This window comes from Entelurus aequoreus, linkage group LG10, assembly GCF_033978785.1.
Source record: "Entelurus aequoreus isolate RoL-2023_Sb linkage group LG10, RoL_Eaeq_v1.1, whole genome shotgun sequence".
Lineage (NCBI taxonomy): Eukaryota > Metazoa > Chordata > Actinopteri > Syngnathiformes > Syngnathidae > Entelurus > Entelurus aequoreus.
The window spans coordinates 59,922,865-59,946,665 of record NC_084740.1 but is presented as its reverse complement, the minus strand read 5'-3'; the positions used below and the strand labels follow the sequence as shown (position 1 = coordinate 59,946,665).

At 38.0% G+C, this 23,801-nt stretch overlaps 1 protein-coding gene across 3 annotated transcripts in view; it reads right to left on the bottom strand.

The window, feature by feature from the left end:
* tln2b (talin 2b) overlaps positions 1-23,801 on the bottom strand; it is a 410,959-nt gene that overhangs the window by 202,605 nt on the left and 184,553 nt on the right. For all 3 annotated transcript variants that reach the window (XM_062061302.1, XM_062061303.1, XM_062061304.1), the window contains exons 11-17: positions 18,870-18,971; positions 18,722-18,798; positions 7,657-7,840; positions 7,332-7,445; positions 5,013-5,121; positions 2,699-2,907; positions 2,387-2,485 (exon numbers count right to left, since the gene is read on the bottom strand). In XM_062061302.1, coding sequence (XP_061917286.1) covers positions 2,387-2,485; positions 2,699-2,907; positions 5,013-5,121; positions 7,332-7,445; positions 7,657-7,840; positions 18,722-18,798; positions 18,870-18,971 — 894 coding nt within the window. The remainder of the gene's footprint in view (positions 1-2,386; positions 2,486-2,698; positions 2,908-5,012; positions 5,122-7,331; positions 7,446-7,656; positions 7,841-18,721; positions 18,799-18,869; positions 18,972-23,801) is intronic.

Below are 23,801 nucleotides of genomic sequence, written 5' to 3'. Positions count from 1 at the left end.
AACTAGTGTTGTCTCGATACCAAAAATGTATTTCGCAAACTTTTCTAAATAAAGGAGAACGCAAAAAAATGGCATTATTGGCTTCATTTTAACAAAAAATGTTAGTGTACATGAAACATATGTTTATTATTGTAATTTAGTCCTTAAATAAAATAGTGAACGTACTAGACAACTTGTCTTTTAGTAGTAAGTAAACAAACAAAGACTCCTAATTAGTCTGCTGACGTATGCAGTAACATATTGTGTCATTTATACACCTATTATTTTGTACACATTATGAAGGACAAACTGTAAAAATGGATTATTAATCCACTTGTTTATTTACTGTTAATATCTGCTCATTTTATGTTTCAACATGTTCTATCTACACTTCTGTTAAAATGTCATAACCACATATTCTTCTCCTGTTTGATACTTTACATTAGTTTTGGATGATACCACACATTTAGGTATCGATCCGATACCAAGTAGTTACAGGATCATACATTGGTCATATTCAAAGTGTCCAGGGACATATTTACTGAGTTTATAAACATAATATGAATTTTAAAAAAAGGGAAAAATATTTTGTGACGATAAAAGATATCGATGTAATCATAGTAGTTTCGACTAGATACGCTCTTGTACTTGGTATCATTACAGTGGATGTCAGGTGTAGATCCACCCATGGCGTTTGTTTACATTGTGACGCCGGTGAGCTATTGTATCCTCCTACGGTGTGTAGTGAAACATGTTTAGCTATTCCTCGTCCTGCAGTGATAATGCTACTTGTAAGAAACTTACTTTATTTGTCACCATGGAGAACAGGATTAGTGATTTAGAAGTAGCTAAAGCACTGTGGATGGCTGTTAGCTGCTAACTAGCTAGCCATGTCTTAAAGCAGCTCTTCCTGAGGGTGTTTCAGTGTTATAACCAGGCCTGGCCCTAACCAATCTGGCGACCTAGGCAAGATTTTAGGTGGTGCCCCCCCACATCGGCAGTGAAGTGTATATACTCACAATTAAGAAACCGAATAGCTTTGTCTTTGACCTTTTTTTTTTACTTAAAGAAAGCAAATTAACAATCAGAATAGTTAACAAGATTAAAAAAAATATGGATAAATAAATGAATACAAAAAATAAAAAATTAATATATGAAATACAATATTTTTACATACATAAACACAAAATAAAACGTTTCAACAAGTTGCATAACATAAATCAAAAATACAATATAAATAAGGCACTGCACAAAACAAGATATCAAACCAGTATGACTTTAACAACTATATTACAAAAAAAGGGGATCCTACAGAGTTCTCTATTTGTGCTTTTTAATATTGCATTAACTAGAATGACTTACAAATTACTGTACACCAGGGAGTACTGTAATTACCTAACGTTACATTATTATTTTCCATAACAATTTAGCCCCCTCCACAATATTAACCCGACGTTAAAACAGAACTAGCTATTTATTGATTAGCAATTGCCGAATCATGTAACATTAGCTTAATGCTAAAAAGCCAGGTTACTATCACATTCTGTAACAGACAAATAATTTCATGTAGGCTAACGTTACCTACCTGCTACCTCTGTCTTTTTCTCGTTTCTCCTCCTCTTCTTTTCCCTTTTTTCTTCCCTGGGCACCTGACAGTTTTGGCCGTTTTGACATCTTGTGTTGATTTTGTAATTATGTGGTGACGTCCAAAAAGAGTCATGATACGGGAAGGGAGGGGGCGCACCGTGCCGGGGGACGGGGCGTAATGTTGTAACAAATAATACTTCTATTAAATAGGCTTTACTTTGCATTTTAATTAACGTGGGATTATTTTATGTATTTAGAAATAATAGTACCAACTTTTTATTTTTATTTATTTTTTTCCCCTCCAACATTTGTGGCACTGGCGTGGCGCCCCCTGATGGACGGCGCCCTTAGCATTTGCCTATACGGCCTATGCCACGGGCCGGCCCTGGTTATAACTACACATTTATCTTTACTTTTTACACCAAAATGCATCCGTTCTCCCTTTTCTGTCTACACACTGTGTCTGCTTGTAAGTACTATGTGTGCGCGCGCTGCCGAACATGCTCCTCTGCTCGTAAAACCAGCAATGTCACGACGTGACGACGCGCCGTCATGCCCGGGAACTGGTACTTTTCAAACAGAATATAGTACCATTTTTGGTTCGTTAGTACCGTGATACTATACTAGTACCGGTATACCGTATAACCCTACAACGGTGCATGTTTCAGTTATGAATGCAATTAAATGTTTTCAATTTTGCTTTAAATTTAAAACTATGTCTCAGGACGATCCAAACAGACATGAAGTAATCGTCCAAAAATAAAGAGCGGGACGATTACATAACCATGTACATGGGAAGAAGTGGTGGGCGGGGTCCAACCTGGAACTTCTCGTCAGTCTCGCCCTCCCCCATGTGTCGGAGCAGGTCCCCGCTGGCTTGTCCGATACTTCCTGCCGCAGTCAGCACGGTCTGCCTGGACTGTATGGGATGACATCACCACATTCATTACGCCGTCCTGTCACTAATGCTTCCAGTCGGAATCCAAGCACAGATATCCGGTTTTAAAAAATCACCCCCAACCCAGAAATACCAGACTGGGGTTGTGACATCAGGAAAACCAAGATGAATACTGTTTGTGTTTGGATGACATAAATGGAATAGCGGTTCTGACAATGAGTGGGTGTGTCTAACCTCAGAAGCGGCAGGCTCAACAGATCGGAGTAGATCTGACACAGCTCCCGCCAGCATCCTGGCAGCCCCCATCAGCTTGTGTCCACTGCCCACCTCGTCGTCCATTAACGCCGCCAGGAGCTTCACGCCCTTGGACATCTCCGTCAGGTTGGAAGAGATGGTGGTGATGGCGCAACCCACCGCCGTGTAGTCCGTCTCTGTGGGCTCACCTGTGGAGGAAAGTGCTTCAATGTCACACCCATGGAGCGGAAGGCATTGGTGCAGCTAAAAAGGTATCTAACGCTTAAACCAAAACTAAACAAAAGGCATTGAAGCTTAGGGAAGGCTACGCAGAACGAAACTAAAACTGAACTTGCTATAAAGCAGTGTTTCCCACACATTCATTTATTTGTGGCGGCCCGCCACGAAAGAATTACGTCCGCCACAAATAAAAAAATATTTTTTATTTTTATTTTTTTGTCCTGTCCAGCTTCTCAGGCAAATCATATAGTTGATGTAGATGCCCGTATCGGCTGTTCAGATTTACTTTACAAAAGAGAAGTGTAGGATACTTCTCTTGTTGCCTTATTTGTATTTGACCACTACTGTTTTCTGTTTATTTGTTACTGACTGTGGCAGGACACCTCTGCCTCTGTTTCACTTTATGTTGCTGGTAAATAAATATGGTTGTAGTAGTAGGCTAAAGTTAAATTATTTAGTATGCACTAATTAAAGGGGCAGAGCTTTAAGAGACATTGTAGCTTTTATATTTTATACGATATATTTTTTGTAAGAACCACAATTAATAAATATATTTCAGTGAGTAACTTATTGTTCAAATCTGTATTTCCCCATTTCATCGCCGACATGGTCTCACAAAATGTTAGTTTCTCTTTAAATATCCTTCTTGAAAATGGCCTTGCAAATATATATCTGCCACATAATTAACATTTTGTTCTCCTTTGTGGGTCAACACTTTCAGCTTCCTGCTAAATTGCAACTTGTGATTGGATACTCACTTTGGAGTGACAAGTGAGTATCCAATCTAGGGCTGCAACTAATGATTCATTTGATAATCGATTAATCTGTCCATTATTACTTTGATTAATCGATTAATAATCGGATAAAAGAGACGAATTACATTTCTATCCTTTCCAGTATTTTATTGAAAAAAAAACTGCATACTGGCACAGTGTTTCCCACACATTCATTTATTTGTGGCGGCCCGCCACGAAAGAATTACGTCCGCCACAAATAAAAAAAAAAACATTTTTTTAATTTTTTTTTGTCCTGTCCAGCTTCTTAGGCAAATCATATAGTTGATGTAGATGCCCATATAGGCTGTTCAGATTTACTTTACAAAAGAGAAGTGTAGGATACTTCTCTTGTTGCCTTATTTGTATTTGACCACTACTGTTTTCTGTTTATTTGTTACTGACTGTGGCAGGACACCTCTGCCTCTGTTTCACTTTATGTTGCTGGTAAATAATAGTAGTTGTAGTAGTAATAGTTGTTATAAAAAGTTATAAATAGTTGTAGTAGTAGGCTAAAGTTAAATTATTTAGTATGCACTAATTAAAGGGGCAGAGCTTTAAGAGACTTTTATATTTTATAAGATATATTTTTTGTAAGAACCACAATTAATAAATATATTTCAGTGAATAACTTATTGTTCAAATCTGTATATAAATATGTACATAAAGTGTTGTAATTATATTGTAAAATGGATGGATGGATGGACGTTTAAAACAAAACTGTTATTATTAATTAGTAAGTATACATTTTTTGAGCCTTTTTAGAGGAAATCATATCATCGTAGTAAATTATGCAAATCTCTCGATGATGTCATGGTGACCACGCCCATAGCCACGCCCCCGCCGCCACAGGTATCTTGGCAGTTTATGGGAAACACTGTGGCACCATACTTATTTTGATTATTGTTTCTCAACTGTTTGTACATGTTGCAGTTTATAAATAAAGGTTTATAAAAATGAAAAAAAAAAAAAAAAAAAAAATTGCCTCATGCGCATGCGCATAGCATAAATCCAACGAATCGATGACTAAATTAATCGCCAACTATTTTTAGAATCAATTTTAATCGATCAGTTGTTGCAGCCCTAATCCAATCACAGTCTCGTTGACATCAGGCTACCTACATAGGCTACTGTCAACAACTTGTGATCTGATTGGCTATCGCAACTGTCTATCACCTCTGTGTTCTCAAATCCATCCGCTAACGGTCCCGGGTGTGGCTCTGCTCCACAGAGCCTTGCTGGCCCACCACTGGTTCCACTGTACACTCATACTTGTTATAATGAAATATAATCATATTTACCTGCAGTAAGATTGACCACGGACGCCGTTCCAGCCGTGATGGCGTCGACCTGAGAGTGAATTTCATGTTTGGATTCATCCACTTTGTTCTGGACCCAAACCCGGGATGCCTTTCAGTGGAGAGAGACAAGAGGTGAACTTCAGACACGGTGGGACACACCAACACAATTGCTGAAATGGTACTTTGCAGAATACGTTAGTATCTAAGATACTACTTCCTACTGTAGGTTTAGGACAGGGGTGGCCATTACGTGGATGGCGAGCTAGCGGTGGATGGTGGAGGGTGTGTCAGTCCATCGCCAGCCAGGTATTAAAAAATAGACCTAAAAATGAGGTCTATTAATCTTCACCAAGACGTCACTTTGGTCACTTGGTTGACATTCACGGCACCCGAAGGTGTGCCGGTGCGACTTATACTCCGAAAAATATAGTATCTTTGGGCAGTTTGGCCCATTCCTCTTTTTCAGCACTCCAGCTCCATCGGGTTGGATGGGAAGCGATGGTTTTCATCCAGGATGTCTCTGTACCATTGCTGCATTCATCTTTCCCTCTATTCCGACTAGTCTCCCAGTTCCTGCCGCTGAAAAACAACCCCACAGCATGATGCTGCCACCACCACGGTTTTCACTTCACCGGTGTCATAGTGTTGATGCCTTCAGTGACAATCTACAAGGTAAATATTCATGAAAATAAGGAAAACACATTGAAATGAGATCCCCTCCACTCGGTCAATTGAAAAGTAGCTCCCCTGCAGAAAAGGTGTGGCCACCCCTGGTCTAGGAAAAGGTGTGCAAAGGGGAGTTTTTGTACTCATAATATTTGATACAACTTTAGTATTTGATCCCATTCCACGTGTGTGTGTGTGTGTTTAACACTGTGTGTGTGTGTGTGTGTGTGTGTGTGTGTGTGTGTGTGTGTGTGTGTGTGTGTGTGTGTGTGTGTGTGTGTGTGAGAGAGCGTTTTAGTAGTGTGTGTGAGAGGATTTCATTGGTGTGTGAGAGGATTCCATTAGTGTTTATAAGAGGATTTCCATAGTGTGTGTGAGCGTTTCAGTAGTATGTGTGAGAGGATTCCATTAGTGTTTATAAGAGGATTTCCATAGTGTGTGTGAGCGTTTCAGTAGTATGTGTGAGGGGATTTCAGTCGTGAGCATGAGAGGATTTCAGTAGTGTGTGAGAGAGTATTTCAGTAGTGTGTGAGAGAGCGTTTCAGTGGTGTGTGTGAGAGGATTTCTGTAGTGTGTTTCGGAGCGTTTCAGTAGTGTGTGTGAGGGGATTTCAGTTGTGTGCATGAGAGGATTTCAGTCGTGTGTATGAGAGGATTTCAGTAGTGTGTGAGAGAGGATTTCAGTAGTGTGTGTGAGAGCGTTTCAGTCGTGTGTGTGAGAGGATTTCAGTAGTGTGTGAGAGAGGATTTCAGTAGTGTGTGTGAGAGCGTTTCAGTCGTGTGTGTGAGAGGATTTCAGTAGTGTGTGAGAGAGGATTTCAGTAGTGTGTGTGAGAGCGTTTCAGTCGTGTGTGTGAGAGGATTTTTGTACTGTGTGTAGGAGCGTTTCAGTAGTGTGTGTGAGGATTTCAGTCGTGAGCATGAGAGGATTTCAGTAGTGTGTGAGAGTATTTCAGTAGTGTGTGAGAGAGCGTTTCAGTGGTGTGTGTGAGAGGATTTCTGTAGTGTGTGTCGGAGCGTTTCAGTAGTGTGTGTGAGGGGATTTCAGTTGTGTGCATGAGAGGATTTCAGTCGTGTGTATGAGAGGATTTCAGTAGTGTGTGAGAGAGGATTTCAGTAGTGTGTGTGAGAGCGTTTCAGTAGTGTGTGTGAGGGGATTTCAGTTGTGTGCATGAGAGGATTTCAGTGGTGTGTGTAAGAGTGTTTCAGTGGTGTGTGTGTGTGAGAGAGGATTTAGATAGTACTTTATTAATCCCCGAGGGGAAATTAGATAATAATAATAATAATAATTAGATTTCAGTAGGGTGTGCGAGAGGATTTCAGCAGTTTGTGCGAGAGCGTTACAGTAGTGTGTGAGAGCGTTTCAGCAGTGTGTGTGTGAGAGGATTTTAGTAGTGGGTGACAGCGTTTAAGTAGTGTGTGTGAGGGGATTTCAGTAGTGTGTATGAGAGGATTTTTGGAGTTTGTGTAAGAGCGTTACAGTGGTGTGTGTGAGAGGATTTTAGTAGTGTGTGAGAGCGTTTCAGTCATGTGTATGAGAGGATTTCAGTGGTGTGTGTAAGAGCGTTTCAGTGGTGTGTGTGTTTGTGTGTGTGTGTGTGTGTGTGTGTGTGTGTGTGTGTGTGCGTGTGTGTGTGAGGTGTTGAGGACAAACCAGGTCATGGCCAAGAGGAGGAAGACTATCCACATGTCCCAGGTCAGACTGGGCCTGCTGCACCGCCTTCATACTGCTGTTGATTGTTCCCATCAGGGCCTGCTGGGCCAAACTCTGACAACAACAACAACAACAACAACAACAGATAAACGTTCAATGAGCATTGTCTATAAAACACAAAAGAAAGATAAGAAGTGGGCGTGGCGTTTTGTTTGCGTTCCTTCATATTGTCTGAAGACACGTCCTGGACCTCTTTCATTTTTAATTAAGGATCTGCTTGAGGCGTTTTATCACCGTAGCTGGGGATTAATGTGCTGCTACTCACCAGTGGCGGCATGTGTCCTCTGTGCATCTGTCCAGTGGTGATTTGTTGCTGAGCAGAGGGCATGGTGCCCACGTTGAAGTTGTCAGGGCCACCAACAGACCCTGAGCGAATAATCCCAGGGAGGGCGACTGAGCCGTGCTCCACCCGGCCCACCCGGTTAAACTGCTGCTGTAGAATGGTGGACCTGAGACAAGACAACATGTATTTAACATAAACCATATCAATGACTGGGGACTGACTATAGGATGCTCAATAATAATCCTGAGCAAAACTAGAAAACCCAAAAAGAGTGAAGTTGTCACGTTGTGTAAATGGTAAATAAAAAGAGAATACAACAAATCCTTTTCAATTTATACCCAATTGGATAGACTGCAAAGACAAGATATTTCATGTTCACACTGAGAAACTTCTTTTTTTTTGCAAATAATAATTAACTTAGTATTTCATGGCTGCAACACGTGCCAAAGTAGTTGGGAAAGGGCATGTTCACCACTGTGTTACATGGCCTTTCCTTTTAACAACACTCAGTAAAGGTTTGGGAACTGAGGAGACACATTTTTGAAGTGGAATTCTTTCCCATTCTTGCTTGATGTACAGCTTAAGTTGTTCAACAGTCCGGGGGTCTCCCTTGTGCTATTTTAGGCTTCATAATGCACCACACATTTTCAATGGGAGACAGGTCTGGACTACAGGTAGGCCAGTCTAGTACCCGCACTCTTTTACTATGAAGCCACGCTGTTGTAACACGTGGCTTGGCATTGTCTTGCTGAAATAAGCAGGGGCGTCCATGATAACGTTGCTTGGATGGCAACATATGTTGCTCCAAAACCTTAATGGTGCCTTCACAGATGTGTAAGTTACCCATGCCGAGTACACCACTAATACACCCCCATACCATCACACATGCTGCCTTTTAATCTTTGCGCCTAGAACAGTCCAGATGGTTCTTTTCCTCTTCGTTCTGGAGGGCACGACGTCCACAGTTTCCAAAAACAATTTGAAATGTGGACTCGTCAGACCACAGAACACTTTTCCACTTTGTATCAGTCCATCTTAGATGAGCTCGGGCCCAGTGAAGCCGGCGGTGTTTCTGGGTGTTGTTGATAAATGGCTTTGGCTTTGCATAGTAGAGTTTTAACTTGCACTTACAGATGTAGCGACCAACTGTAGTTACTGACAGTGGTTTTCTGAAGTGTTCCTGAGCCCATGTGGTGATATCCTTTACACACTGATGTGGCTTTTTGATGCTGTACCGACTGAGGGATGGAAGGTCCGTAATATCATCGCTTATGTGCAGTGATTTCTCCAGATTCTCTGAACCTTTTGATGATATTACGGAGCGTAGATGGTGAAATCCCTAAATTCCTTGCAATAGCTGGTTGAGAAATGTTGTTCTTAGACAATTTGCTCAGGCATTTGTCGACAAAGTGGTGACCCTCGCCCCCGTCCTTGTTTGTGAATGACTGAGCATTTCATGGAAGCTGCTTTTATACCCAATCATGGCACCCACCTGTTCCCAATTAGCCTGTTCACCTGTGGGATGTTCCAAATAAGTGTTTGATGAACATTCCTCCACTTTCTCAGTCTTTTTTGCCACTTGTGCCAGCTTTTTTGAAACATGTCGCAGGCATCAAATTCCAAATGAGCAACAAATAACATTTTCCAGTGTGAACATTAAATATCTTGTCTTTGCAGTCTATTCAATTGAATATAAGTTGAAAAGGATTTGTTGTATTCTCTTTTTATTTACCATTTACACAACGTGACAACTTCCCTGCTTTTGGGGTTGGTAGATACACAGTAAATCAAGAGTTGATGCAAAGTAACCAGTGTTGTTTTCTCTTCTCTTTCCCCCCTTGCTCTATGTAGTCATTGTTAAAGGCCTACTGAAATGACATTTTTTTAATTTAAACGGGGATAGCAGATCCATTCTATGTGTCATACTTGATCATTTCGCGATATTGCCATATTTTTGCTGAAAGGATTTAGTATAGAACAACGTCGATAAAGTTCGCAACTTTTGGTCGCTGATAAAAAAAAAAGCCTTCCCCGTACCGGAAGTAGCGTGACGTTGTCAGTTGTTCACTTCCTCATATTTTCCTATTGTTTTCAACGCAGCGAGAGCTATTCGGACCGAGAAAGCGACGATTACCCCATTCATTTGAGCGAGGATGAAAGATTTGTGGATGAGGAACGTTAGAGTGACGGACTAGAATGCAGTGAAATACATATCTTTTTTCGCTCTGACCGTAACTTAGGTACAAGCTGGCTCATTGGATTCCACACTCTCTCCTTTTTCTATTGTGGATCACGGATTTGTATTTTAAACCACCTCGGATACTATATCCTCTTGAAAATGAGAGTCGAGAACGCGAAATGGACATTCACAGTGACTATTATCTCCACGACAATACATCGACAAAGCTCTTTAGCATGAGCTAACGTGATAGCATCTGTCTCAAATGCAGATAGAAACAAAATACATAAATCCCTGACTGGAAGGATAGACAGAAGATCAACAATACTATTAAACCATGTACATGTAACTACACGGTTAATAATTCTCAGCCTGGCAAAGCTTAACAATGCTGTTGCTAATGACGCTAAGGCTAACTTAGCAACTTAGCAACCGGACCTCACAGAGCTATGATAAAAACATTAGCGCTCCACCTACGCCAGCCAGCCCTCATCTGCTCATCAACACCCGTGCTCACCTGCGTTCCAGCGATCGACGGCGCGACGAAGGACTTCACCCCAACACAGATGTGGTTGGCGGCTAGCATCGGCTGGCGCGTCTGCTATCCAAGTAAGTCCTTCTTGTTGTGTTGCTACAGCCAGCCGCTAATACACCGATCCCACCTACAACTTTCTTCTTTGCAGTCTCCATTGTTCATTAAACAAATTGCAACAGATTCACCAACACAGATGTCCAGAATACTGTGGAATTATGAAATGAAAACAGAGCTTTTTGTATTGTATTCAATGGGGAAGCCATACCTCTGTTCCCCTGGCTACGTCACGCGCATACGTCATCCTCCAAAGGCTTTTTCAACCGGAAGTTTAGCGGGAAATTTAAAATGTCACTTTATAAGTTAACCCGGCCGTATTGGCATGTGTTGCAATGTTAAGATTTCATCATTGATATATAAACTATCAGACTGCGTGGTCGCTAGTAGTGGCTTTCAGTAGGCCTTTAAGTTAAAGTTAGAATATATATCGATGGTTCCAAGTTGTCAGTACATGATCATTTACGGGTGTGACGCACAACTGAAACAACAAGCCTAAATGGGTTTCTTGTAAATACCTCAGCTGTCATTAAAAACAAACGCTTACACTAATATCTGTTTCCATGGTGAGCAATCACATTCAGGTAAATATTACACAGAAAAACCAGACAGCAATTCTTTCAGTGCAGAGAACCGCGGAAAGTCAACCGGTGTAAAATCACCAGGGCTCTGACGCCCAATTCCAACAGAGGACCCTGAGGATTTCAAGTGAATACACACATTTCCAAACCGGGTGCATGCGTGTGTGTGTGTGTGTGTGTGTGTGTGTGTGTGTGTGTGTGTGTGTGTGTGTGTGTGGGTGACAGAGCGCTAAACAAGCATTGCATTAGTTTCCATCAGTCACTCGGACACTTGGGGGAACTAGGAGACTCAGGAGACCAGCCGGGAAATGAAAATGATTACGTACATCTGCTTCCAAGAAATGATGTCTTAACCGGAGTGATATCTTAACCTCCAAACGCTGCAGTTTGACTCGTACAATCATAATGTGTTAACTAACGCAAGTACTTTGTAGAATTACTGCTGCATACACAACTGAAACTAGGGATGTCCGATAATGGCTTTTTGCCGATATTTCCGATATGCCGATATTGTCCAACTCTTTAATTACCGATACCGATATCAACCGATACCGATATCAACCGATATATACAGTCGTGGAATTAACACATTATTATGCCTAATTTGGACAACCAGGTATGGTGAAGATAAGGTACTTTTTAAAAAAAATGAATCAAATAAAATAAGATAAATACATTAAAAACATTTTCTTGAATAAAAAAGAAAGTAAAACAATATAAAAACAGTTACATAGAAACTAGTAATTAATGAAAATTTGTAAAATTAACTGTTAAAGGTTAGTACTATTAGTGGAGCAGCAGCACGCACAATCATGTGTGCTTACGGACTGTATCCCTTGCAGACTGTACTGATATATATTGATATATAATGTAGGAAGCAGAATATTAATAACAGAAAGAAACAACCCTTGTGTGTGAATGAGTGTAAATGGGGGAGGGAGGTTTTTTGGGTTGGTGCACTAATTGTAAGTGTATCTTGTGTTTTTTATGTGGATTTAATAAAAAAAAACCTGATAATAAAAAAACCGATACCGATAATTTCAGATATTACATTTTAACGCATTTATCGGCATTTATCGACATCTCTAACTGAAACCATTGTTTTTATTTCAAACAATATGCATAGCCTGTAAGATACTCAATTATCTTCATAGAAAATACTTTTTTTTCCAGGGCTGATATCGATATCGATTATTACCATATTTTTCGGAGTATAAGTCGCTCCGGAGTATAAGTCGCACCGGCCGAAAATGCATAATAAAGAAGGGAAAAAAACATATATAAGTCGCACTGGAGTATAAGTCGCATTTTTGGGGGAAATGTATTTGATGAAAGCCAACAGCAAGAATAGACATTTGAAAGGCAATTTAAAATGTCTAAAGAATAGTGAACAACAGGCTGAATAAGTGTACGTTATATGAGGCATAAATAACCAACTGGTATGTTAACGTAACATATTATGGTAAGAGTCATTCAAATAACTATAACATATAGAACATGCTATACGTTTACCAAACAATCTGTCACTCCTGATCGCTAAATCCCATGAAATCTTATACGTCTAGTCTCTTACGTGAATGACATAAATAATATTTTTTGATATTTTACGCTAATGTGTTCATCATTTCACACATAAGTCGCTCCTGAGTATAAGTCGCACCCCCGGCCAAACTATGAAAAAAACTGCGACTTATAGTCCGAAAAATACATTAATAGTCAAGGAGGCCGCAAACTGATATTTGGAGCCAATATTCATTTGGCGTGAAAGTTTTTATTTTCTCAGTAAAGTGCTGGACAAGGCTTTGAGTTGTTTTTTTAACATTACTTTTCAGGAAACGTCGGATGAGTGGCGACATGATGTATTATGCGGCGCTAATGATGTGGTTCATTTAGCAGCAAAACATGTCAGATGATATCATAACCAACTTTCTTGCGTGCGTCTAAGAGGAGCATTAACATTTCCATTTCAACATTTCCTGAAAACTGGTGAAAATACGACCTTTTTCTACATCACAATAACTTGCAAGTTAATCAATTTCATAGCATTTTATGAATTTAAAACACTGTATGGTTTCCACATGTGGAACCCTGAAATATCGGTTGAAGTTTATTTTGAACATGTATACAGTTTCAATATGACACATCACAAATTTGACATACTTCCAATTCTCTTTACAATATGTCCGATAATGAGTAGTAAGCAGGGCCGGCCCGTGGCATAGGCCGTATAGGCAAATGCTAAGGGCGCCGTCCATCAGGGGGCGCCACGCCAGTGCCACAAATGTTGGAGAAAAAAAAAAAAAAAAATTGGTACTATTATTTCTAAATACAAAAAATAATCCCACGTTAATTAAAATGCAAAGTAAAGCCTATTTAATAGAAATATTATTTGTTACAACATTACGCGCCCTCCCATCCCCCCGCACGGTGCGCCCCCTCCCTTCCCGTATCATGACTCTTACCACATCAAAAAATCAACACAAGATGTCAAAAGGGCCAAAACTGTCAGGTGCCCAGGGAAGAAAAAAGAGAAAAGAAGAGGAGGAGAAACGAGAAAAAGACAGAGGTAGCAGGTAGGTAACGTTAGCCTACATGAAATTATTTGTCTGTTACAGAATGTGATAGTAACCTGGCTTTAGCATTAAGATAACGTTACATGATTCGGCAATTGCTAATCAATAAATAGCTAGTTCTGTTTTAACGTCGGGTTAATATTGTGGAGGGGGCTAAATTGTTATGGAAAATAATAATGTAACGTTAGGTAATTACTAGGGATGTCCGATAATGGCTTTTTGCCGATATCCGATATTGTCCAACTATTTAATTACCGATACCGATATCAACCGATACCGATATCAACCGATATATGCAGTCGTGGAATTAACACATTATTATGCCTAATTTGGACAACCAGGTATGGTGAAGATAAGGTACTTTTTAAAAAAAATTATAAAATAAGATAACTACATTAACAACGTTTTCTTGAATAAAAAAGAAAGTAAAACAATATAAAAACAGTTACATAGAAACTAGTAATTAATGAAAATTAGTAAAATTAACTGTTAAAGGTTAGTACTATTAGTGGACCAGCAGCACGCACAATCATGTGTGCTTACGGACTGTATCCCTTGCAGACTGTATTGATATATATTGATATATAATGTAGGAACCAGAATATTGATAACAGAAAAAAATGGGGGGAGGGAGGTTTTTTGGGTTGGTGCACAAATTGTAAGTGTATCTTGTGTTTTTAATGTTGATTTAATAAAAAATAAAATAAAAAAAAACGATACAGATAATAAAAAAAAAAACGATACCGATAATTTCCGATATTACATTTTAACGCATTTATCGGCCGATAATATCGGCAGGCCGATATTATCGGACATCCCTAGTAATTACAGTACTCCCACCTTACATTCCTCAGGGACATTTGTATTAGATCTTTTAAGCAAGTGTTTTTTGTTTACATTGTTATTGCCTTCTGGTTAGCTAATGTTTGCCCTGCAGGTAATAGTCACTTTTCCACCCCTTTATATATTAGGTATAGTTGTAAGCCTAGTTGTTAAAGTGCACATCATTAATGTTAATTAAGCAATATCACATGAGAGGGAATGCTGTTTTTTAATTTGAGCACTGCTGTGATTCGGTTAAAGATAATCATAACATAACATTCTCATATAATATGTTCATTTGTTTTCTTTAAGTAAAAAAAAGGTCAAAGACAAAGCTATTCGGTTTTTTGTGAGTATATACACTTCACTGCCGATGTGGGGGGGCGCCACCTAAAATCTTGCCTAGGGTGCCAGATTGGTTAGGGCCAGGCCTGGTAGTAAGAAGCAACACATATGTTTACTTCCTGTTCTCAATTTGGAACACTATTTACTAGAGATGTCCGATAATGGCTTTTTTGCAGATATCCGATATTGTCCAACTCTTAATTACCGATTCCTATATCAAACGATACCGATATATACCGTCGTGGAATTAACACATAATTATGCCTAATTTTGTTGTGATGCCCCGCTGGATGCATTAAACAATGTAACAAGGTTTTCCAAAATAAATCAACTCAAGTTATGGAAAAAAATGCCAACATGGCACTGCCGTATTTATCATTGAAGTCTCAAAGTGCATTATTTTTTTTAACATGCCTCAAAACAGCATGCTCATGCTCTCCCTGAGAGAGCATGAGGAGGTTGAGGTGGGGGCGGAGGGGGTGTATAGTGTAGCGTCCCGGAAGAGTTAGTGCTGCAAGGGGTTCTGGGTATTTGTTCTGTTGTGTTACGGTGCGGATGTTCTCCCGAAATGTGTTTGTCATTCTTGTTTGGTGTGGGTTCACAGTGTGGCGCATATTTGTAACGGTGTTAAAGTTGTTTATACGGCCACCCTCTGTGTGACCTGTAGATATTATGTGATTGGGCCGGCACGCAAAGGCAGTGCCTTTAAGGTTTATTGGCGCTATGTACTTCTCCTTACGTCCGGCGTTTTAAAAAGTCATACATTTTACTTTTTGAAACCGATACCGATAATTTCCGATATTACATATCAAAGCATTTATCGGCCGATAATATCGGCAGTCCGATATTATCGGACATCTCATGTCATCTCCCACCCCCTCAGCACACTGGGAACCAGCATTACTCCTCTCTAGTCAGTTTACTAGTCACTTTATACTTTTTATTGTCTCGTTTTTTTTTTAACATTGCCTCTTAGAGTGGTCTTAGGCCATATTGTATATTGTGTATATTGTGTTGTTTCTGTATATTGTGTGGTTTCTTCTTTTTTTTAAAATGCAAAGCACCTCAGGGAAGCAACCTACATTTCGTTGGACCTGTACCTGTACATGCACAATGACGAATAAAGATCATTCATTCATTCATTCAAGTAGTATCATTTCTATACGATAGATATCAAATATTTGATTTCTTAAAAAAGGGCAAACACTTGAATAAAACTACAGAACTTTCCTCCAGAAGGTCTTATCTTTGTCCAATGGATGTCAGATGAAACAAAAATGGAGCCGTTTGACCACAATACCCAGCAATATGTTTGGAGGAGAAAAGGTGAGGCCTTTAATCCCAGGAACACCACACCTACCCTCAAGCATGGTGGTGGTAGTATTATGCTCTGGGCCTGTTTTGCTGCCAATGGAACTGCTGCTTTAAATGGGACAATGAAAAAGGAGGATTACCTCCAAATTCTTCAGGACAAGCTAAAATCATCAGCCCGGAGGTTGGGTCTTCCAACAAGATAATGACCCCAAACACACCTCAAAAGTGGTAAAGGAATGGCTAAATCAGGCTAGAATGAAGGTTTTTAGAATGGCCTTCCCAAAGTCCTGACTTAAACGTGTGGACAATGCTGAAGAAACAAGTCCATGTCAGAAAAGCAACACATTTAGCTGAACTGCACCAATTTTGTCAAGAGGAGTGGTCAAAAATTCCAGCAGAAGCTTGTGGATGGCTACCAAAAGCGCCTTATTGCAGGTAAACTTGCCAAGGGACGTGTAAGCAAATATTAACATTGCTGTATGTATACTTTTGACCCTCACATTTTCAGTAGACCCATAATAAATTCATAAAAGAAGCAAACTTCATGAATGTTTTTGTTGTGACCAACAAGTATGTGCTCCAATCACTACATCACAACAAAATAAGAGTTGTAGAAATGATTGGAAACTCAAGACAGTCATGACATAACCATATTTTTCGGACTATAAGTCACAGTTTTTTTCATGGTTTGGCCGGGGGTGCGACTTATACTCAGGAGTGACTTATGTGTGAAATTATTAACACATTATCGTAAAATATAAAATAATATTATTCCGCTCATTCACGTAAGAGACTAGACGTATAAGATTTCATGGGATTTAGCGATTAGGAGTGACAGATTGTAAACGTATAGCATGTTCTATATGTTATAGTTATTTGAATGACTCTTACCATAATATGTTACGTTAACATACCAGGCACCTTCTCAGTTGGTTATTTATGCCTCATATAACGTACACTCATTCAGCCTGTTGTTCACTATTCTTTAGACCAGGGGTCACCAACCTTTTTGAAACCAAGAGCTACTTCTTGGGTACTGATTAATGCGAAGGGCTACCAGTTTGATACACACTTAAATAAATTGCCAGAAATAGCCAATTTGCTCAATTTACCTTTAACTCTATGTTATTATTAATAATTAATGATATTTACACTTAATTGAACGGTTTAAAAGAGGAGAAAACACAAAAAAATGACAATTACATTTTGAAACATAGTTGATCTTCAATTTCGACTCTTTAAAATTCAAAATTCAACCGAAAAAAAAAGAAGAGAAAAACTAGCTAATTCGAATCTTTTTGAAAAAATTTAAAAAAGAATTTATGGAACGTCATTAGTAATTTTTCCTGATTAAGATTCATTTTAGAATTTTGATGACATGTTTTAAATAGGTTAAAATCCAATCTACACTTTGTTAGAATATATAACAAATTGGAACAAGCTATATTTTTAACAAAGACAAATCATTATTTCTTCTAGATTTTCCAGAACAAATTTTTATTTTATTTTTTTTTTAAGAAATTCAAAAGACTTTGAAATAAGATTTAAATTTGATTCTACAGATTTTCTAGATTTACCAGAATAATTTTTTTGAATTTTAATCATAATAAATTTGAAGAAATATTTCACAAATATTCTTCGTCGAAAAAACAGAAGCTAAAATGAAGAATTAAATTAAAATCTACTTATTATTCTTTACAATAAAAAATAAATTTACTTGAACATTTATTTAAATTGTCAGGAAAGAGGAGGAAGGAATCTAAAAGGTAAAAAGGTATATGTGTTTAAAAATCCTAAAATCATTTTTAAGGTTGTATTTTTTCTCTAAAATTGTCTTTCTGAAAGTTATAAGAAGCAAAGTAAAAAAATAATGCATTCATTTAAACAAGTGAAGACCAAGTCTTTAAAATATTTTCTTGGATTTTCAAATTCTATTTGAGTTTTGTCTCTCTTAGAATTAAAAATGTCGAGCAAAGCGAGACCAGCTTGCTAGTAAATAAATACAATTTAAAAATAGAGGCAGCTCACTGGTAAGTGCTGCTATTTGAGCTATTTTTAGAACAGACCAGCGGGCTACTCATCTGGTCCTTACGGGCTACCTGGTGCCCGCGGGCACCGCGTTGGTGACCCCTGGTTTAGACATTTGAAATTGCCTTTCAAATGTCTATTCTTGCTGTTGGCTTTTATCAAATACATTTCCCCCAAAAATGCGACTTATACTCCAGTGCGACTTATATATGTTTTTTTCCTTCTTTATTATGCATTTTCGGCAGGTGCGACTTATACTCCGAAAAATACGGTATGTTCTTTACAAGTGTATGTAAACTTTTGACCATGACTGTATATCATGGGTTTCACTATGTAAAGTGCTTCGAGTCTATAGGAAAAAAAGCGCAATATAAATAATATTCACTGCACTTCAATCATTCTGAGTAATTTGTTGACATGTTTTAATTTAAACAGTTACCCAGCATCACCTCTAGATGTCGCCAAAATAGCTACAGCATTTAAAAATGTGCGTACGACCGCCACGGATTTGGCGTTTGGCATGAATTTGCCTCCTGGTGGTCGTCTTCAAACAGGTTCGAAAGGTCAGAAGGGCTCAAAAACAACACAAAGTAAAAAGTGCAGAAAATAATCTTACTTCTTTGGAGAAACCGATTCCTCCAACATGGTGGACTCCTCGTCTCCCTCAAGGCCAAAGCGATCTTTACTCTGCTTCTGTAAGCGTAGAGAAAGTCTAAGGACCACATGTAAAGCAAAGTATCCGTGGGAGCGTATCTTGGACTTGCCTTTTTCAGAATAATGTCGATATATCCGGCAATGAGCTGAGATATTTGTTCTCCCTCCGTAGTCTGGACAGAGTAGTAACTCTCCTGGTACTCGCCAAAGTCCTTAAGGGCAAAGCACAGATGTCAAGACCAGTGAAATGGTGTTTCAGTCTCTCAAACACTGCATATAGAGTACACTATAACGCCAGCCTTGAGGCAGGCTGGCGGACAAATAATTGCCTTTGGGATGATTGAGCTACTTAATAAAAGCCTTCGTCATTCTGGAGAAACTTGCTGGATGTCATGACGTGCAGGTACCGAAATCTGCAAAGAGCTGATTAAAAATGGGATGTTGTGATTCTAAATAGGGTTGCAAAATTCCGGGAATATTCAAAGCTGGAAATTTTTTATGGGAATTAACGGGAATTAATGGGAATTAATGGGAATTAATAGGAAATTAATGGGAATAAATATTGTTTATTGTTTATTGAATGGATCCCCATTAGCTGACACCAAAGAGACTGCTAGTCTTCCTTGGGTCCATATAGGAGCATACAAAATAAAAATACAAAAAATACATGCATTACCATTACAACATAAGATGAAAAAAGCTAGTTAAACCCAGTATTAAAAATTCACGCCATGTGGGCAGCTGCAATAGGTGTATCTTCAAAGCTGTCTTGAATGACCATTTACTTTGTGAGAGATTAATGTGAGATGGCAACCCATTCCAGAATGATACACACTACCGTTCAAAAGTTTGGGGTCACCCAAACAATTTTGTGGAATAGCCTTCATTTCTAAGAACAAGAATAGACTGTCGAGTTTCAGATGAAAGTTCTCTTTTTCTGGCCATTTTGAGCGTTTAATTGACCCCACAAATGTGATGCTCCAGAAACTCAATCTGCTCAAAGGAAGGTCAGTTTTGTAGCTTCTGTAACGAGCTCAACTGTTTTCAGATGTGTGAACATGATTGCACAAGGGTTTTCTAATCATCAATTAGCCTTCTGAGCCAATGAGCAAACACATTGTACCATTAGAACACTGGAGTGATAGTTGCTGGAAATGGGCCTCTATACACCTATGTAGATATTGAACCAAAAAACAGACATTTGCAGCTAGAATAGTCATTTACCACATTAGCAATGTATAGAGCAGTGGTCCCCAACCACCGGGCCCGCGGACCGATTGGTACCAGGGCCGCGCAAGAAAAAAAAAAAAATATATAATAATATTTTTTTTTAATTAAATCAACATAAAAAACACAATATATACATTATATATCAATATAGATCAATACAATCTGCAGGGATACAGTCTGTAAGCACACATGATTGTATTTCTTTATGGGAAAAAAAAAAATAAAAATAAAATAAAATCCCCCCCCCCCCGGTCCGTGGGACAAATTTTTAAGCGTTGACCGGTCCCCAGCTACAAAAAGGTTGGGGACCACTGGTATAGAGTGTATTTCTTTAAAGTTAAGACTAGTTTAAAGTAGAGATGTCCGATAATATCGGCCGGCCGATATAATCGGCCGACAAATTCTTTAAAATGTAATATCGGAAATTATCGGTATCGTTTTTTTTTTATTATCGGTATCGTTTTTTTTTTAATTTTTAAATTTTTTTATTTTTTTTATTAAATCAACATAAAAAACACAAGATACACTTACAATTAGTGCACCAAGCCAAAAAACCTCCCTCCCCCATTTACACTCATTCACACAAAAGGGTTGTTTCTTTCTGTTATTAATATTCTGCTTCCTACATTATATATCAATATATATCAATACAGTCTGCAAGGGATACAGTCCGTAAGCACACATGATTGTGCGTGCTGCTGCTCCACTAATAGTACTAACCTTTAACACTTCATTTTACTCATTTTCATTAATTACTAGTTTCTATGTAACTGATTTTATATTGTTTTACTTTCTTTTTTATTCAAGAAAATGTTTTTAATTTATTTATCTTATTTTATTTTATTAATTAAAAAAAAAAAAGGACCTTATCTTCACCATACCTGGTTGTCCAAATTAGGCATAATAATGTGTTAATTCCACAACTGTATATATCAGTATCGGTATCGGTTGATATCGGTATCGGTAATTAAAGAGTTGGACAATATCGGAATATCGGATATCGGCAAAAAGCCATTATCGGACATCCCTAGTTTAAAGTTATCTTCATTGAAAAGTACAGTGCTTTTCCTTCAAAAATAAGGACATTTCAATGTGACCCCAAACTTTTGAACGGTAGTGTACATCTATACATGACTATATGTTTGAGGAGATTGGTCCTGGGAGCAGGAAGTGCCAAATAGCCATTGCTGGCATTCCTAGTGTCATGAATATGTGTGTTAGTTGACGATTGATCTAACATGACAGTTCTAAAGAACATTGAATGCAACATGCTAGATCTTGCAGCATGATTATCAGCTAAAACAGGGGTCACCAACGCGGTGCCCGTGGGCACCAGGTAGCCCGTAAGGACCAGATGAGTAGCCCGCTGGCCTGTTCTAAAAATAGCTCAAATAGCAGCACTCACCAGTGAGCTGCCTCTATTTTATAAATTGTATTTATTTACTAGCAAGCTGGTCTCGCTTTGCCCGACATTTTTAATTCTAAGAGAGACAAAACTCAAATAGAATTTGAAAATCCAAGAAAATATTTTAAAGACTTGGTCTTCACTTGTTTAAATTCATAATTTTTTTTTACTTTGCTTCTTATAACTTTCAGAAAGACAATTTTAGAGAAAAAATACAACCTTAAAAATGATTTTAGCATTTTTAAACGCATATACCTTTTAAATTCCTTCCTCTTCTTTCCTGACAATTTAAATCAATGTTCAAGTAAATTTATTTTTTTATTGTAAAGAATAATAAATACATTTTAATTTAATTATTCATTTTAGCTTCTGTTTTTTCGACGAAGAATATTTGTGAAATATTTCTTCAAACTTATTATGATTAAAATAAAATACAAATATTCTGGCAAATCTAGAAAATCTGTAGAATCAAATTCAAATCTTATTTCAAAATCTTTTGAATTTATTTTAAAATTTTTGTTCTGGAAAATCTAGAAGAAATAATGATTTGTCTTTGTTAAAAATATAGCTTGTTCCAATTTGTTATATATTCTAACAAAGTGTAGATTGGATTTTAACCTATTTAAAACATGTCATCAAAATTCTAAAATGAATCTTAATCAGGAAAAATTACTAATGACGTTCCATAAATTCTTTTTTAAATTTTTTCAAAAAGATTCAAATTAGCTAGTTTTTCTCTTCATTTTTTCGGTTGAATTTTGAATTTTAAAGAGTCGAAATTGAAGATAAACTATGTTTCAAAATTTAATTGTCATTTTTTTCGTGTTTTCTCTTCTTTTAAACCGTTCAATTAAGTGTAAATAGAATTAATTATTAATAATAACATAGAGTTAAAGGTAAATTGAGCAAATTGGCTATTTCTGGCAATTTATTTAAGTGTGTATCAAACTGGTAGCCCTTTGCATTAATCAGTACCCAAGAAGTAGCTCTTGGTTTCAAAAAGGTTGGTGACCCCTGAGGTAAAACAACCTGATTTAATGCAAATTCAGTTGAATTTCAACCCTGCACTGTGCATTCCTCCATCACATGCACAGATAATTCCCAGCATGCCACACACTAGAGCAGGGCTATTGAGGCCACACTAGTATTTGAGCCCAAGGACTTCATCCAGTCAGGTAAGTGTTGATGATATTACTGGGGTAAATATATTTGATCTATGGTATTTAAGTGTAATTGCTTGTTACTGTATGATTGTAGACTACTCCAGCAGACTTCCACTCAAGCTAGCTAGCTGTTCCTGTACTTGTTAAATGATTTTGGGGCCAATATCTCTAGCTAGCTAGGTTTATGTACCACCACAGTCTCAATAATGAACCGAAAATATTTCTCCGTTAGCCGTGATGCTAATTTTCTCTATGTTAAATCCCATTCATTTATGCTAACAACGTTAGCGGTCCGAATTGACCTTTTTTGTGATCTGTAAAGTTCAACTAAATGAAAAGGTGTAGTTTCCTCTGCCTTCTGTTCTGCTAGCCATTCTGTTGTCATACAAGAATGTAGCTTATAGTTTGATTTAGCATGCTGATTGACTGTTCATTTATTCATCTAGCCTATTTCTATTCATTTGTCCTTTAGTAACATATTTTTAAAGACTACTCCAATTGTTTAGCTGGCTATTTATATCTGTGTGTGGCATTGTATTAGTGTTTTACAAGCTTCTCTTATTCTACAGAATAAGATGGACTGTGTCCAACTTTGAATAATCAAAAAATGGTCAACATTTCCAAACTTCCCGAGCTTAACTTAAATTTCCGGAAACTTTCCGGAAATTTACCGGAAACTTTCCGACCCTAACTCTGCGACTGCTAATATAAAAGCCCTTTGTCAAAACATGACATGGTTTGAGTCACCATTTACAACGGAGCATGTTTTCATCTTTTTAAAAGGAGCGCCGTTTGCTGAAATGGAAAGAAAACAATTCTCTTGTTGATAAAAACAGATTTTCTCTGATAAATAATACATCTAAAGTCTGCACAATCCTCCCCAAGGCATCTGTTGTTCTGTCAGATGAAAGAGGTGGCCAGTATGGATTTAGGTCAAAAATGCTCTTTGTGCTGTGAGATGAAACATCCAGAAAGATTCAATTGTGTTTCAGACGTGTGTCAATGCCTCTCATATGTGATTGTGTGCCCAGCTTGGGGACGCGATGCTGGGGGTCAAACAGTACATGGGTAGAGGTAAATTATTGCTATTGTTCATTATCAATAGTGCTATTTCTATTGGTATTTGTATTGCTCTATTTGTAGTGTAATAATGCTTATTGTCATTTCTGTTATTATTTATTTCGCTAACTGCTTCTTTGCTATCACTTTTACCATCATATTTGTACATATCCTATTTGCTGATG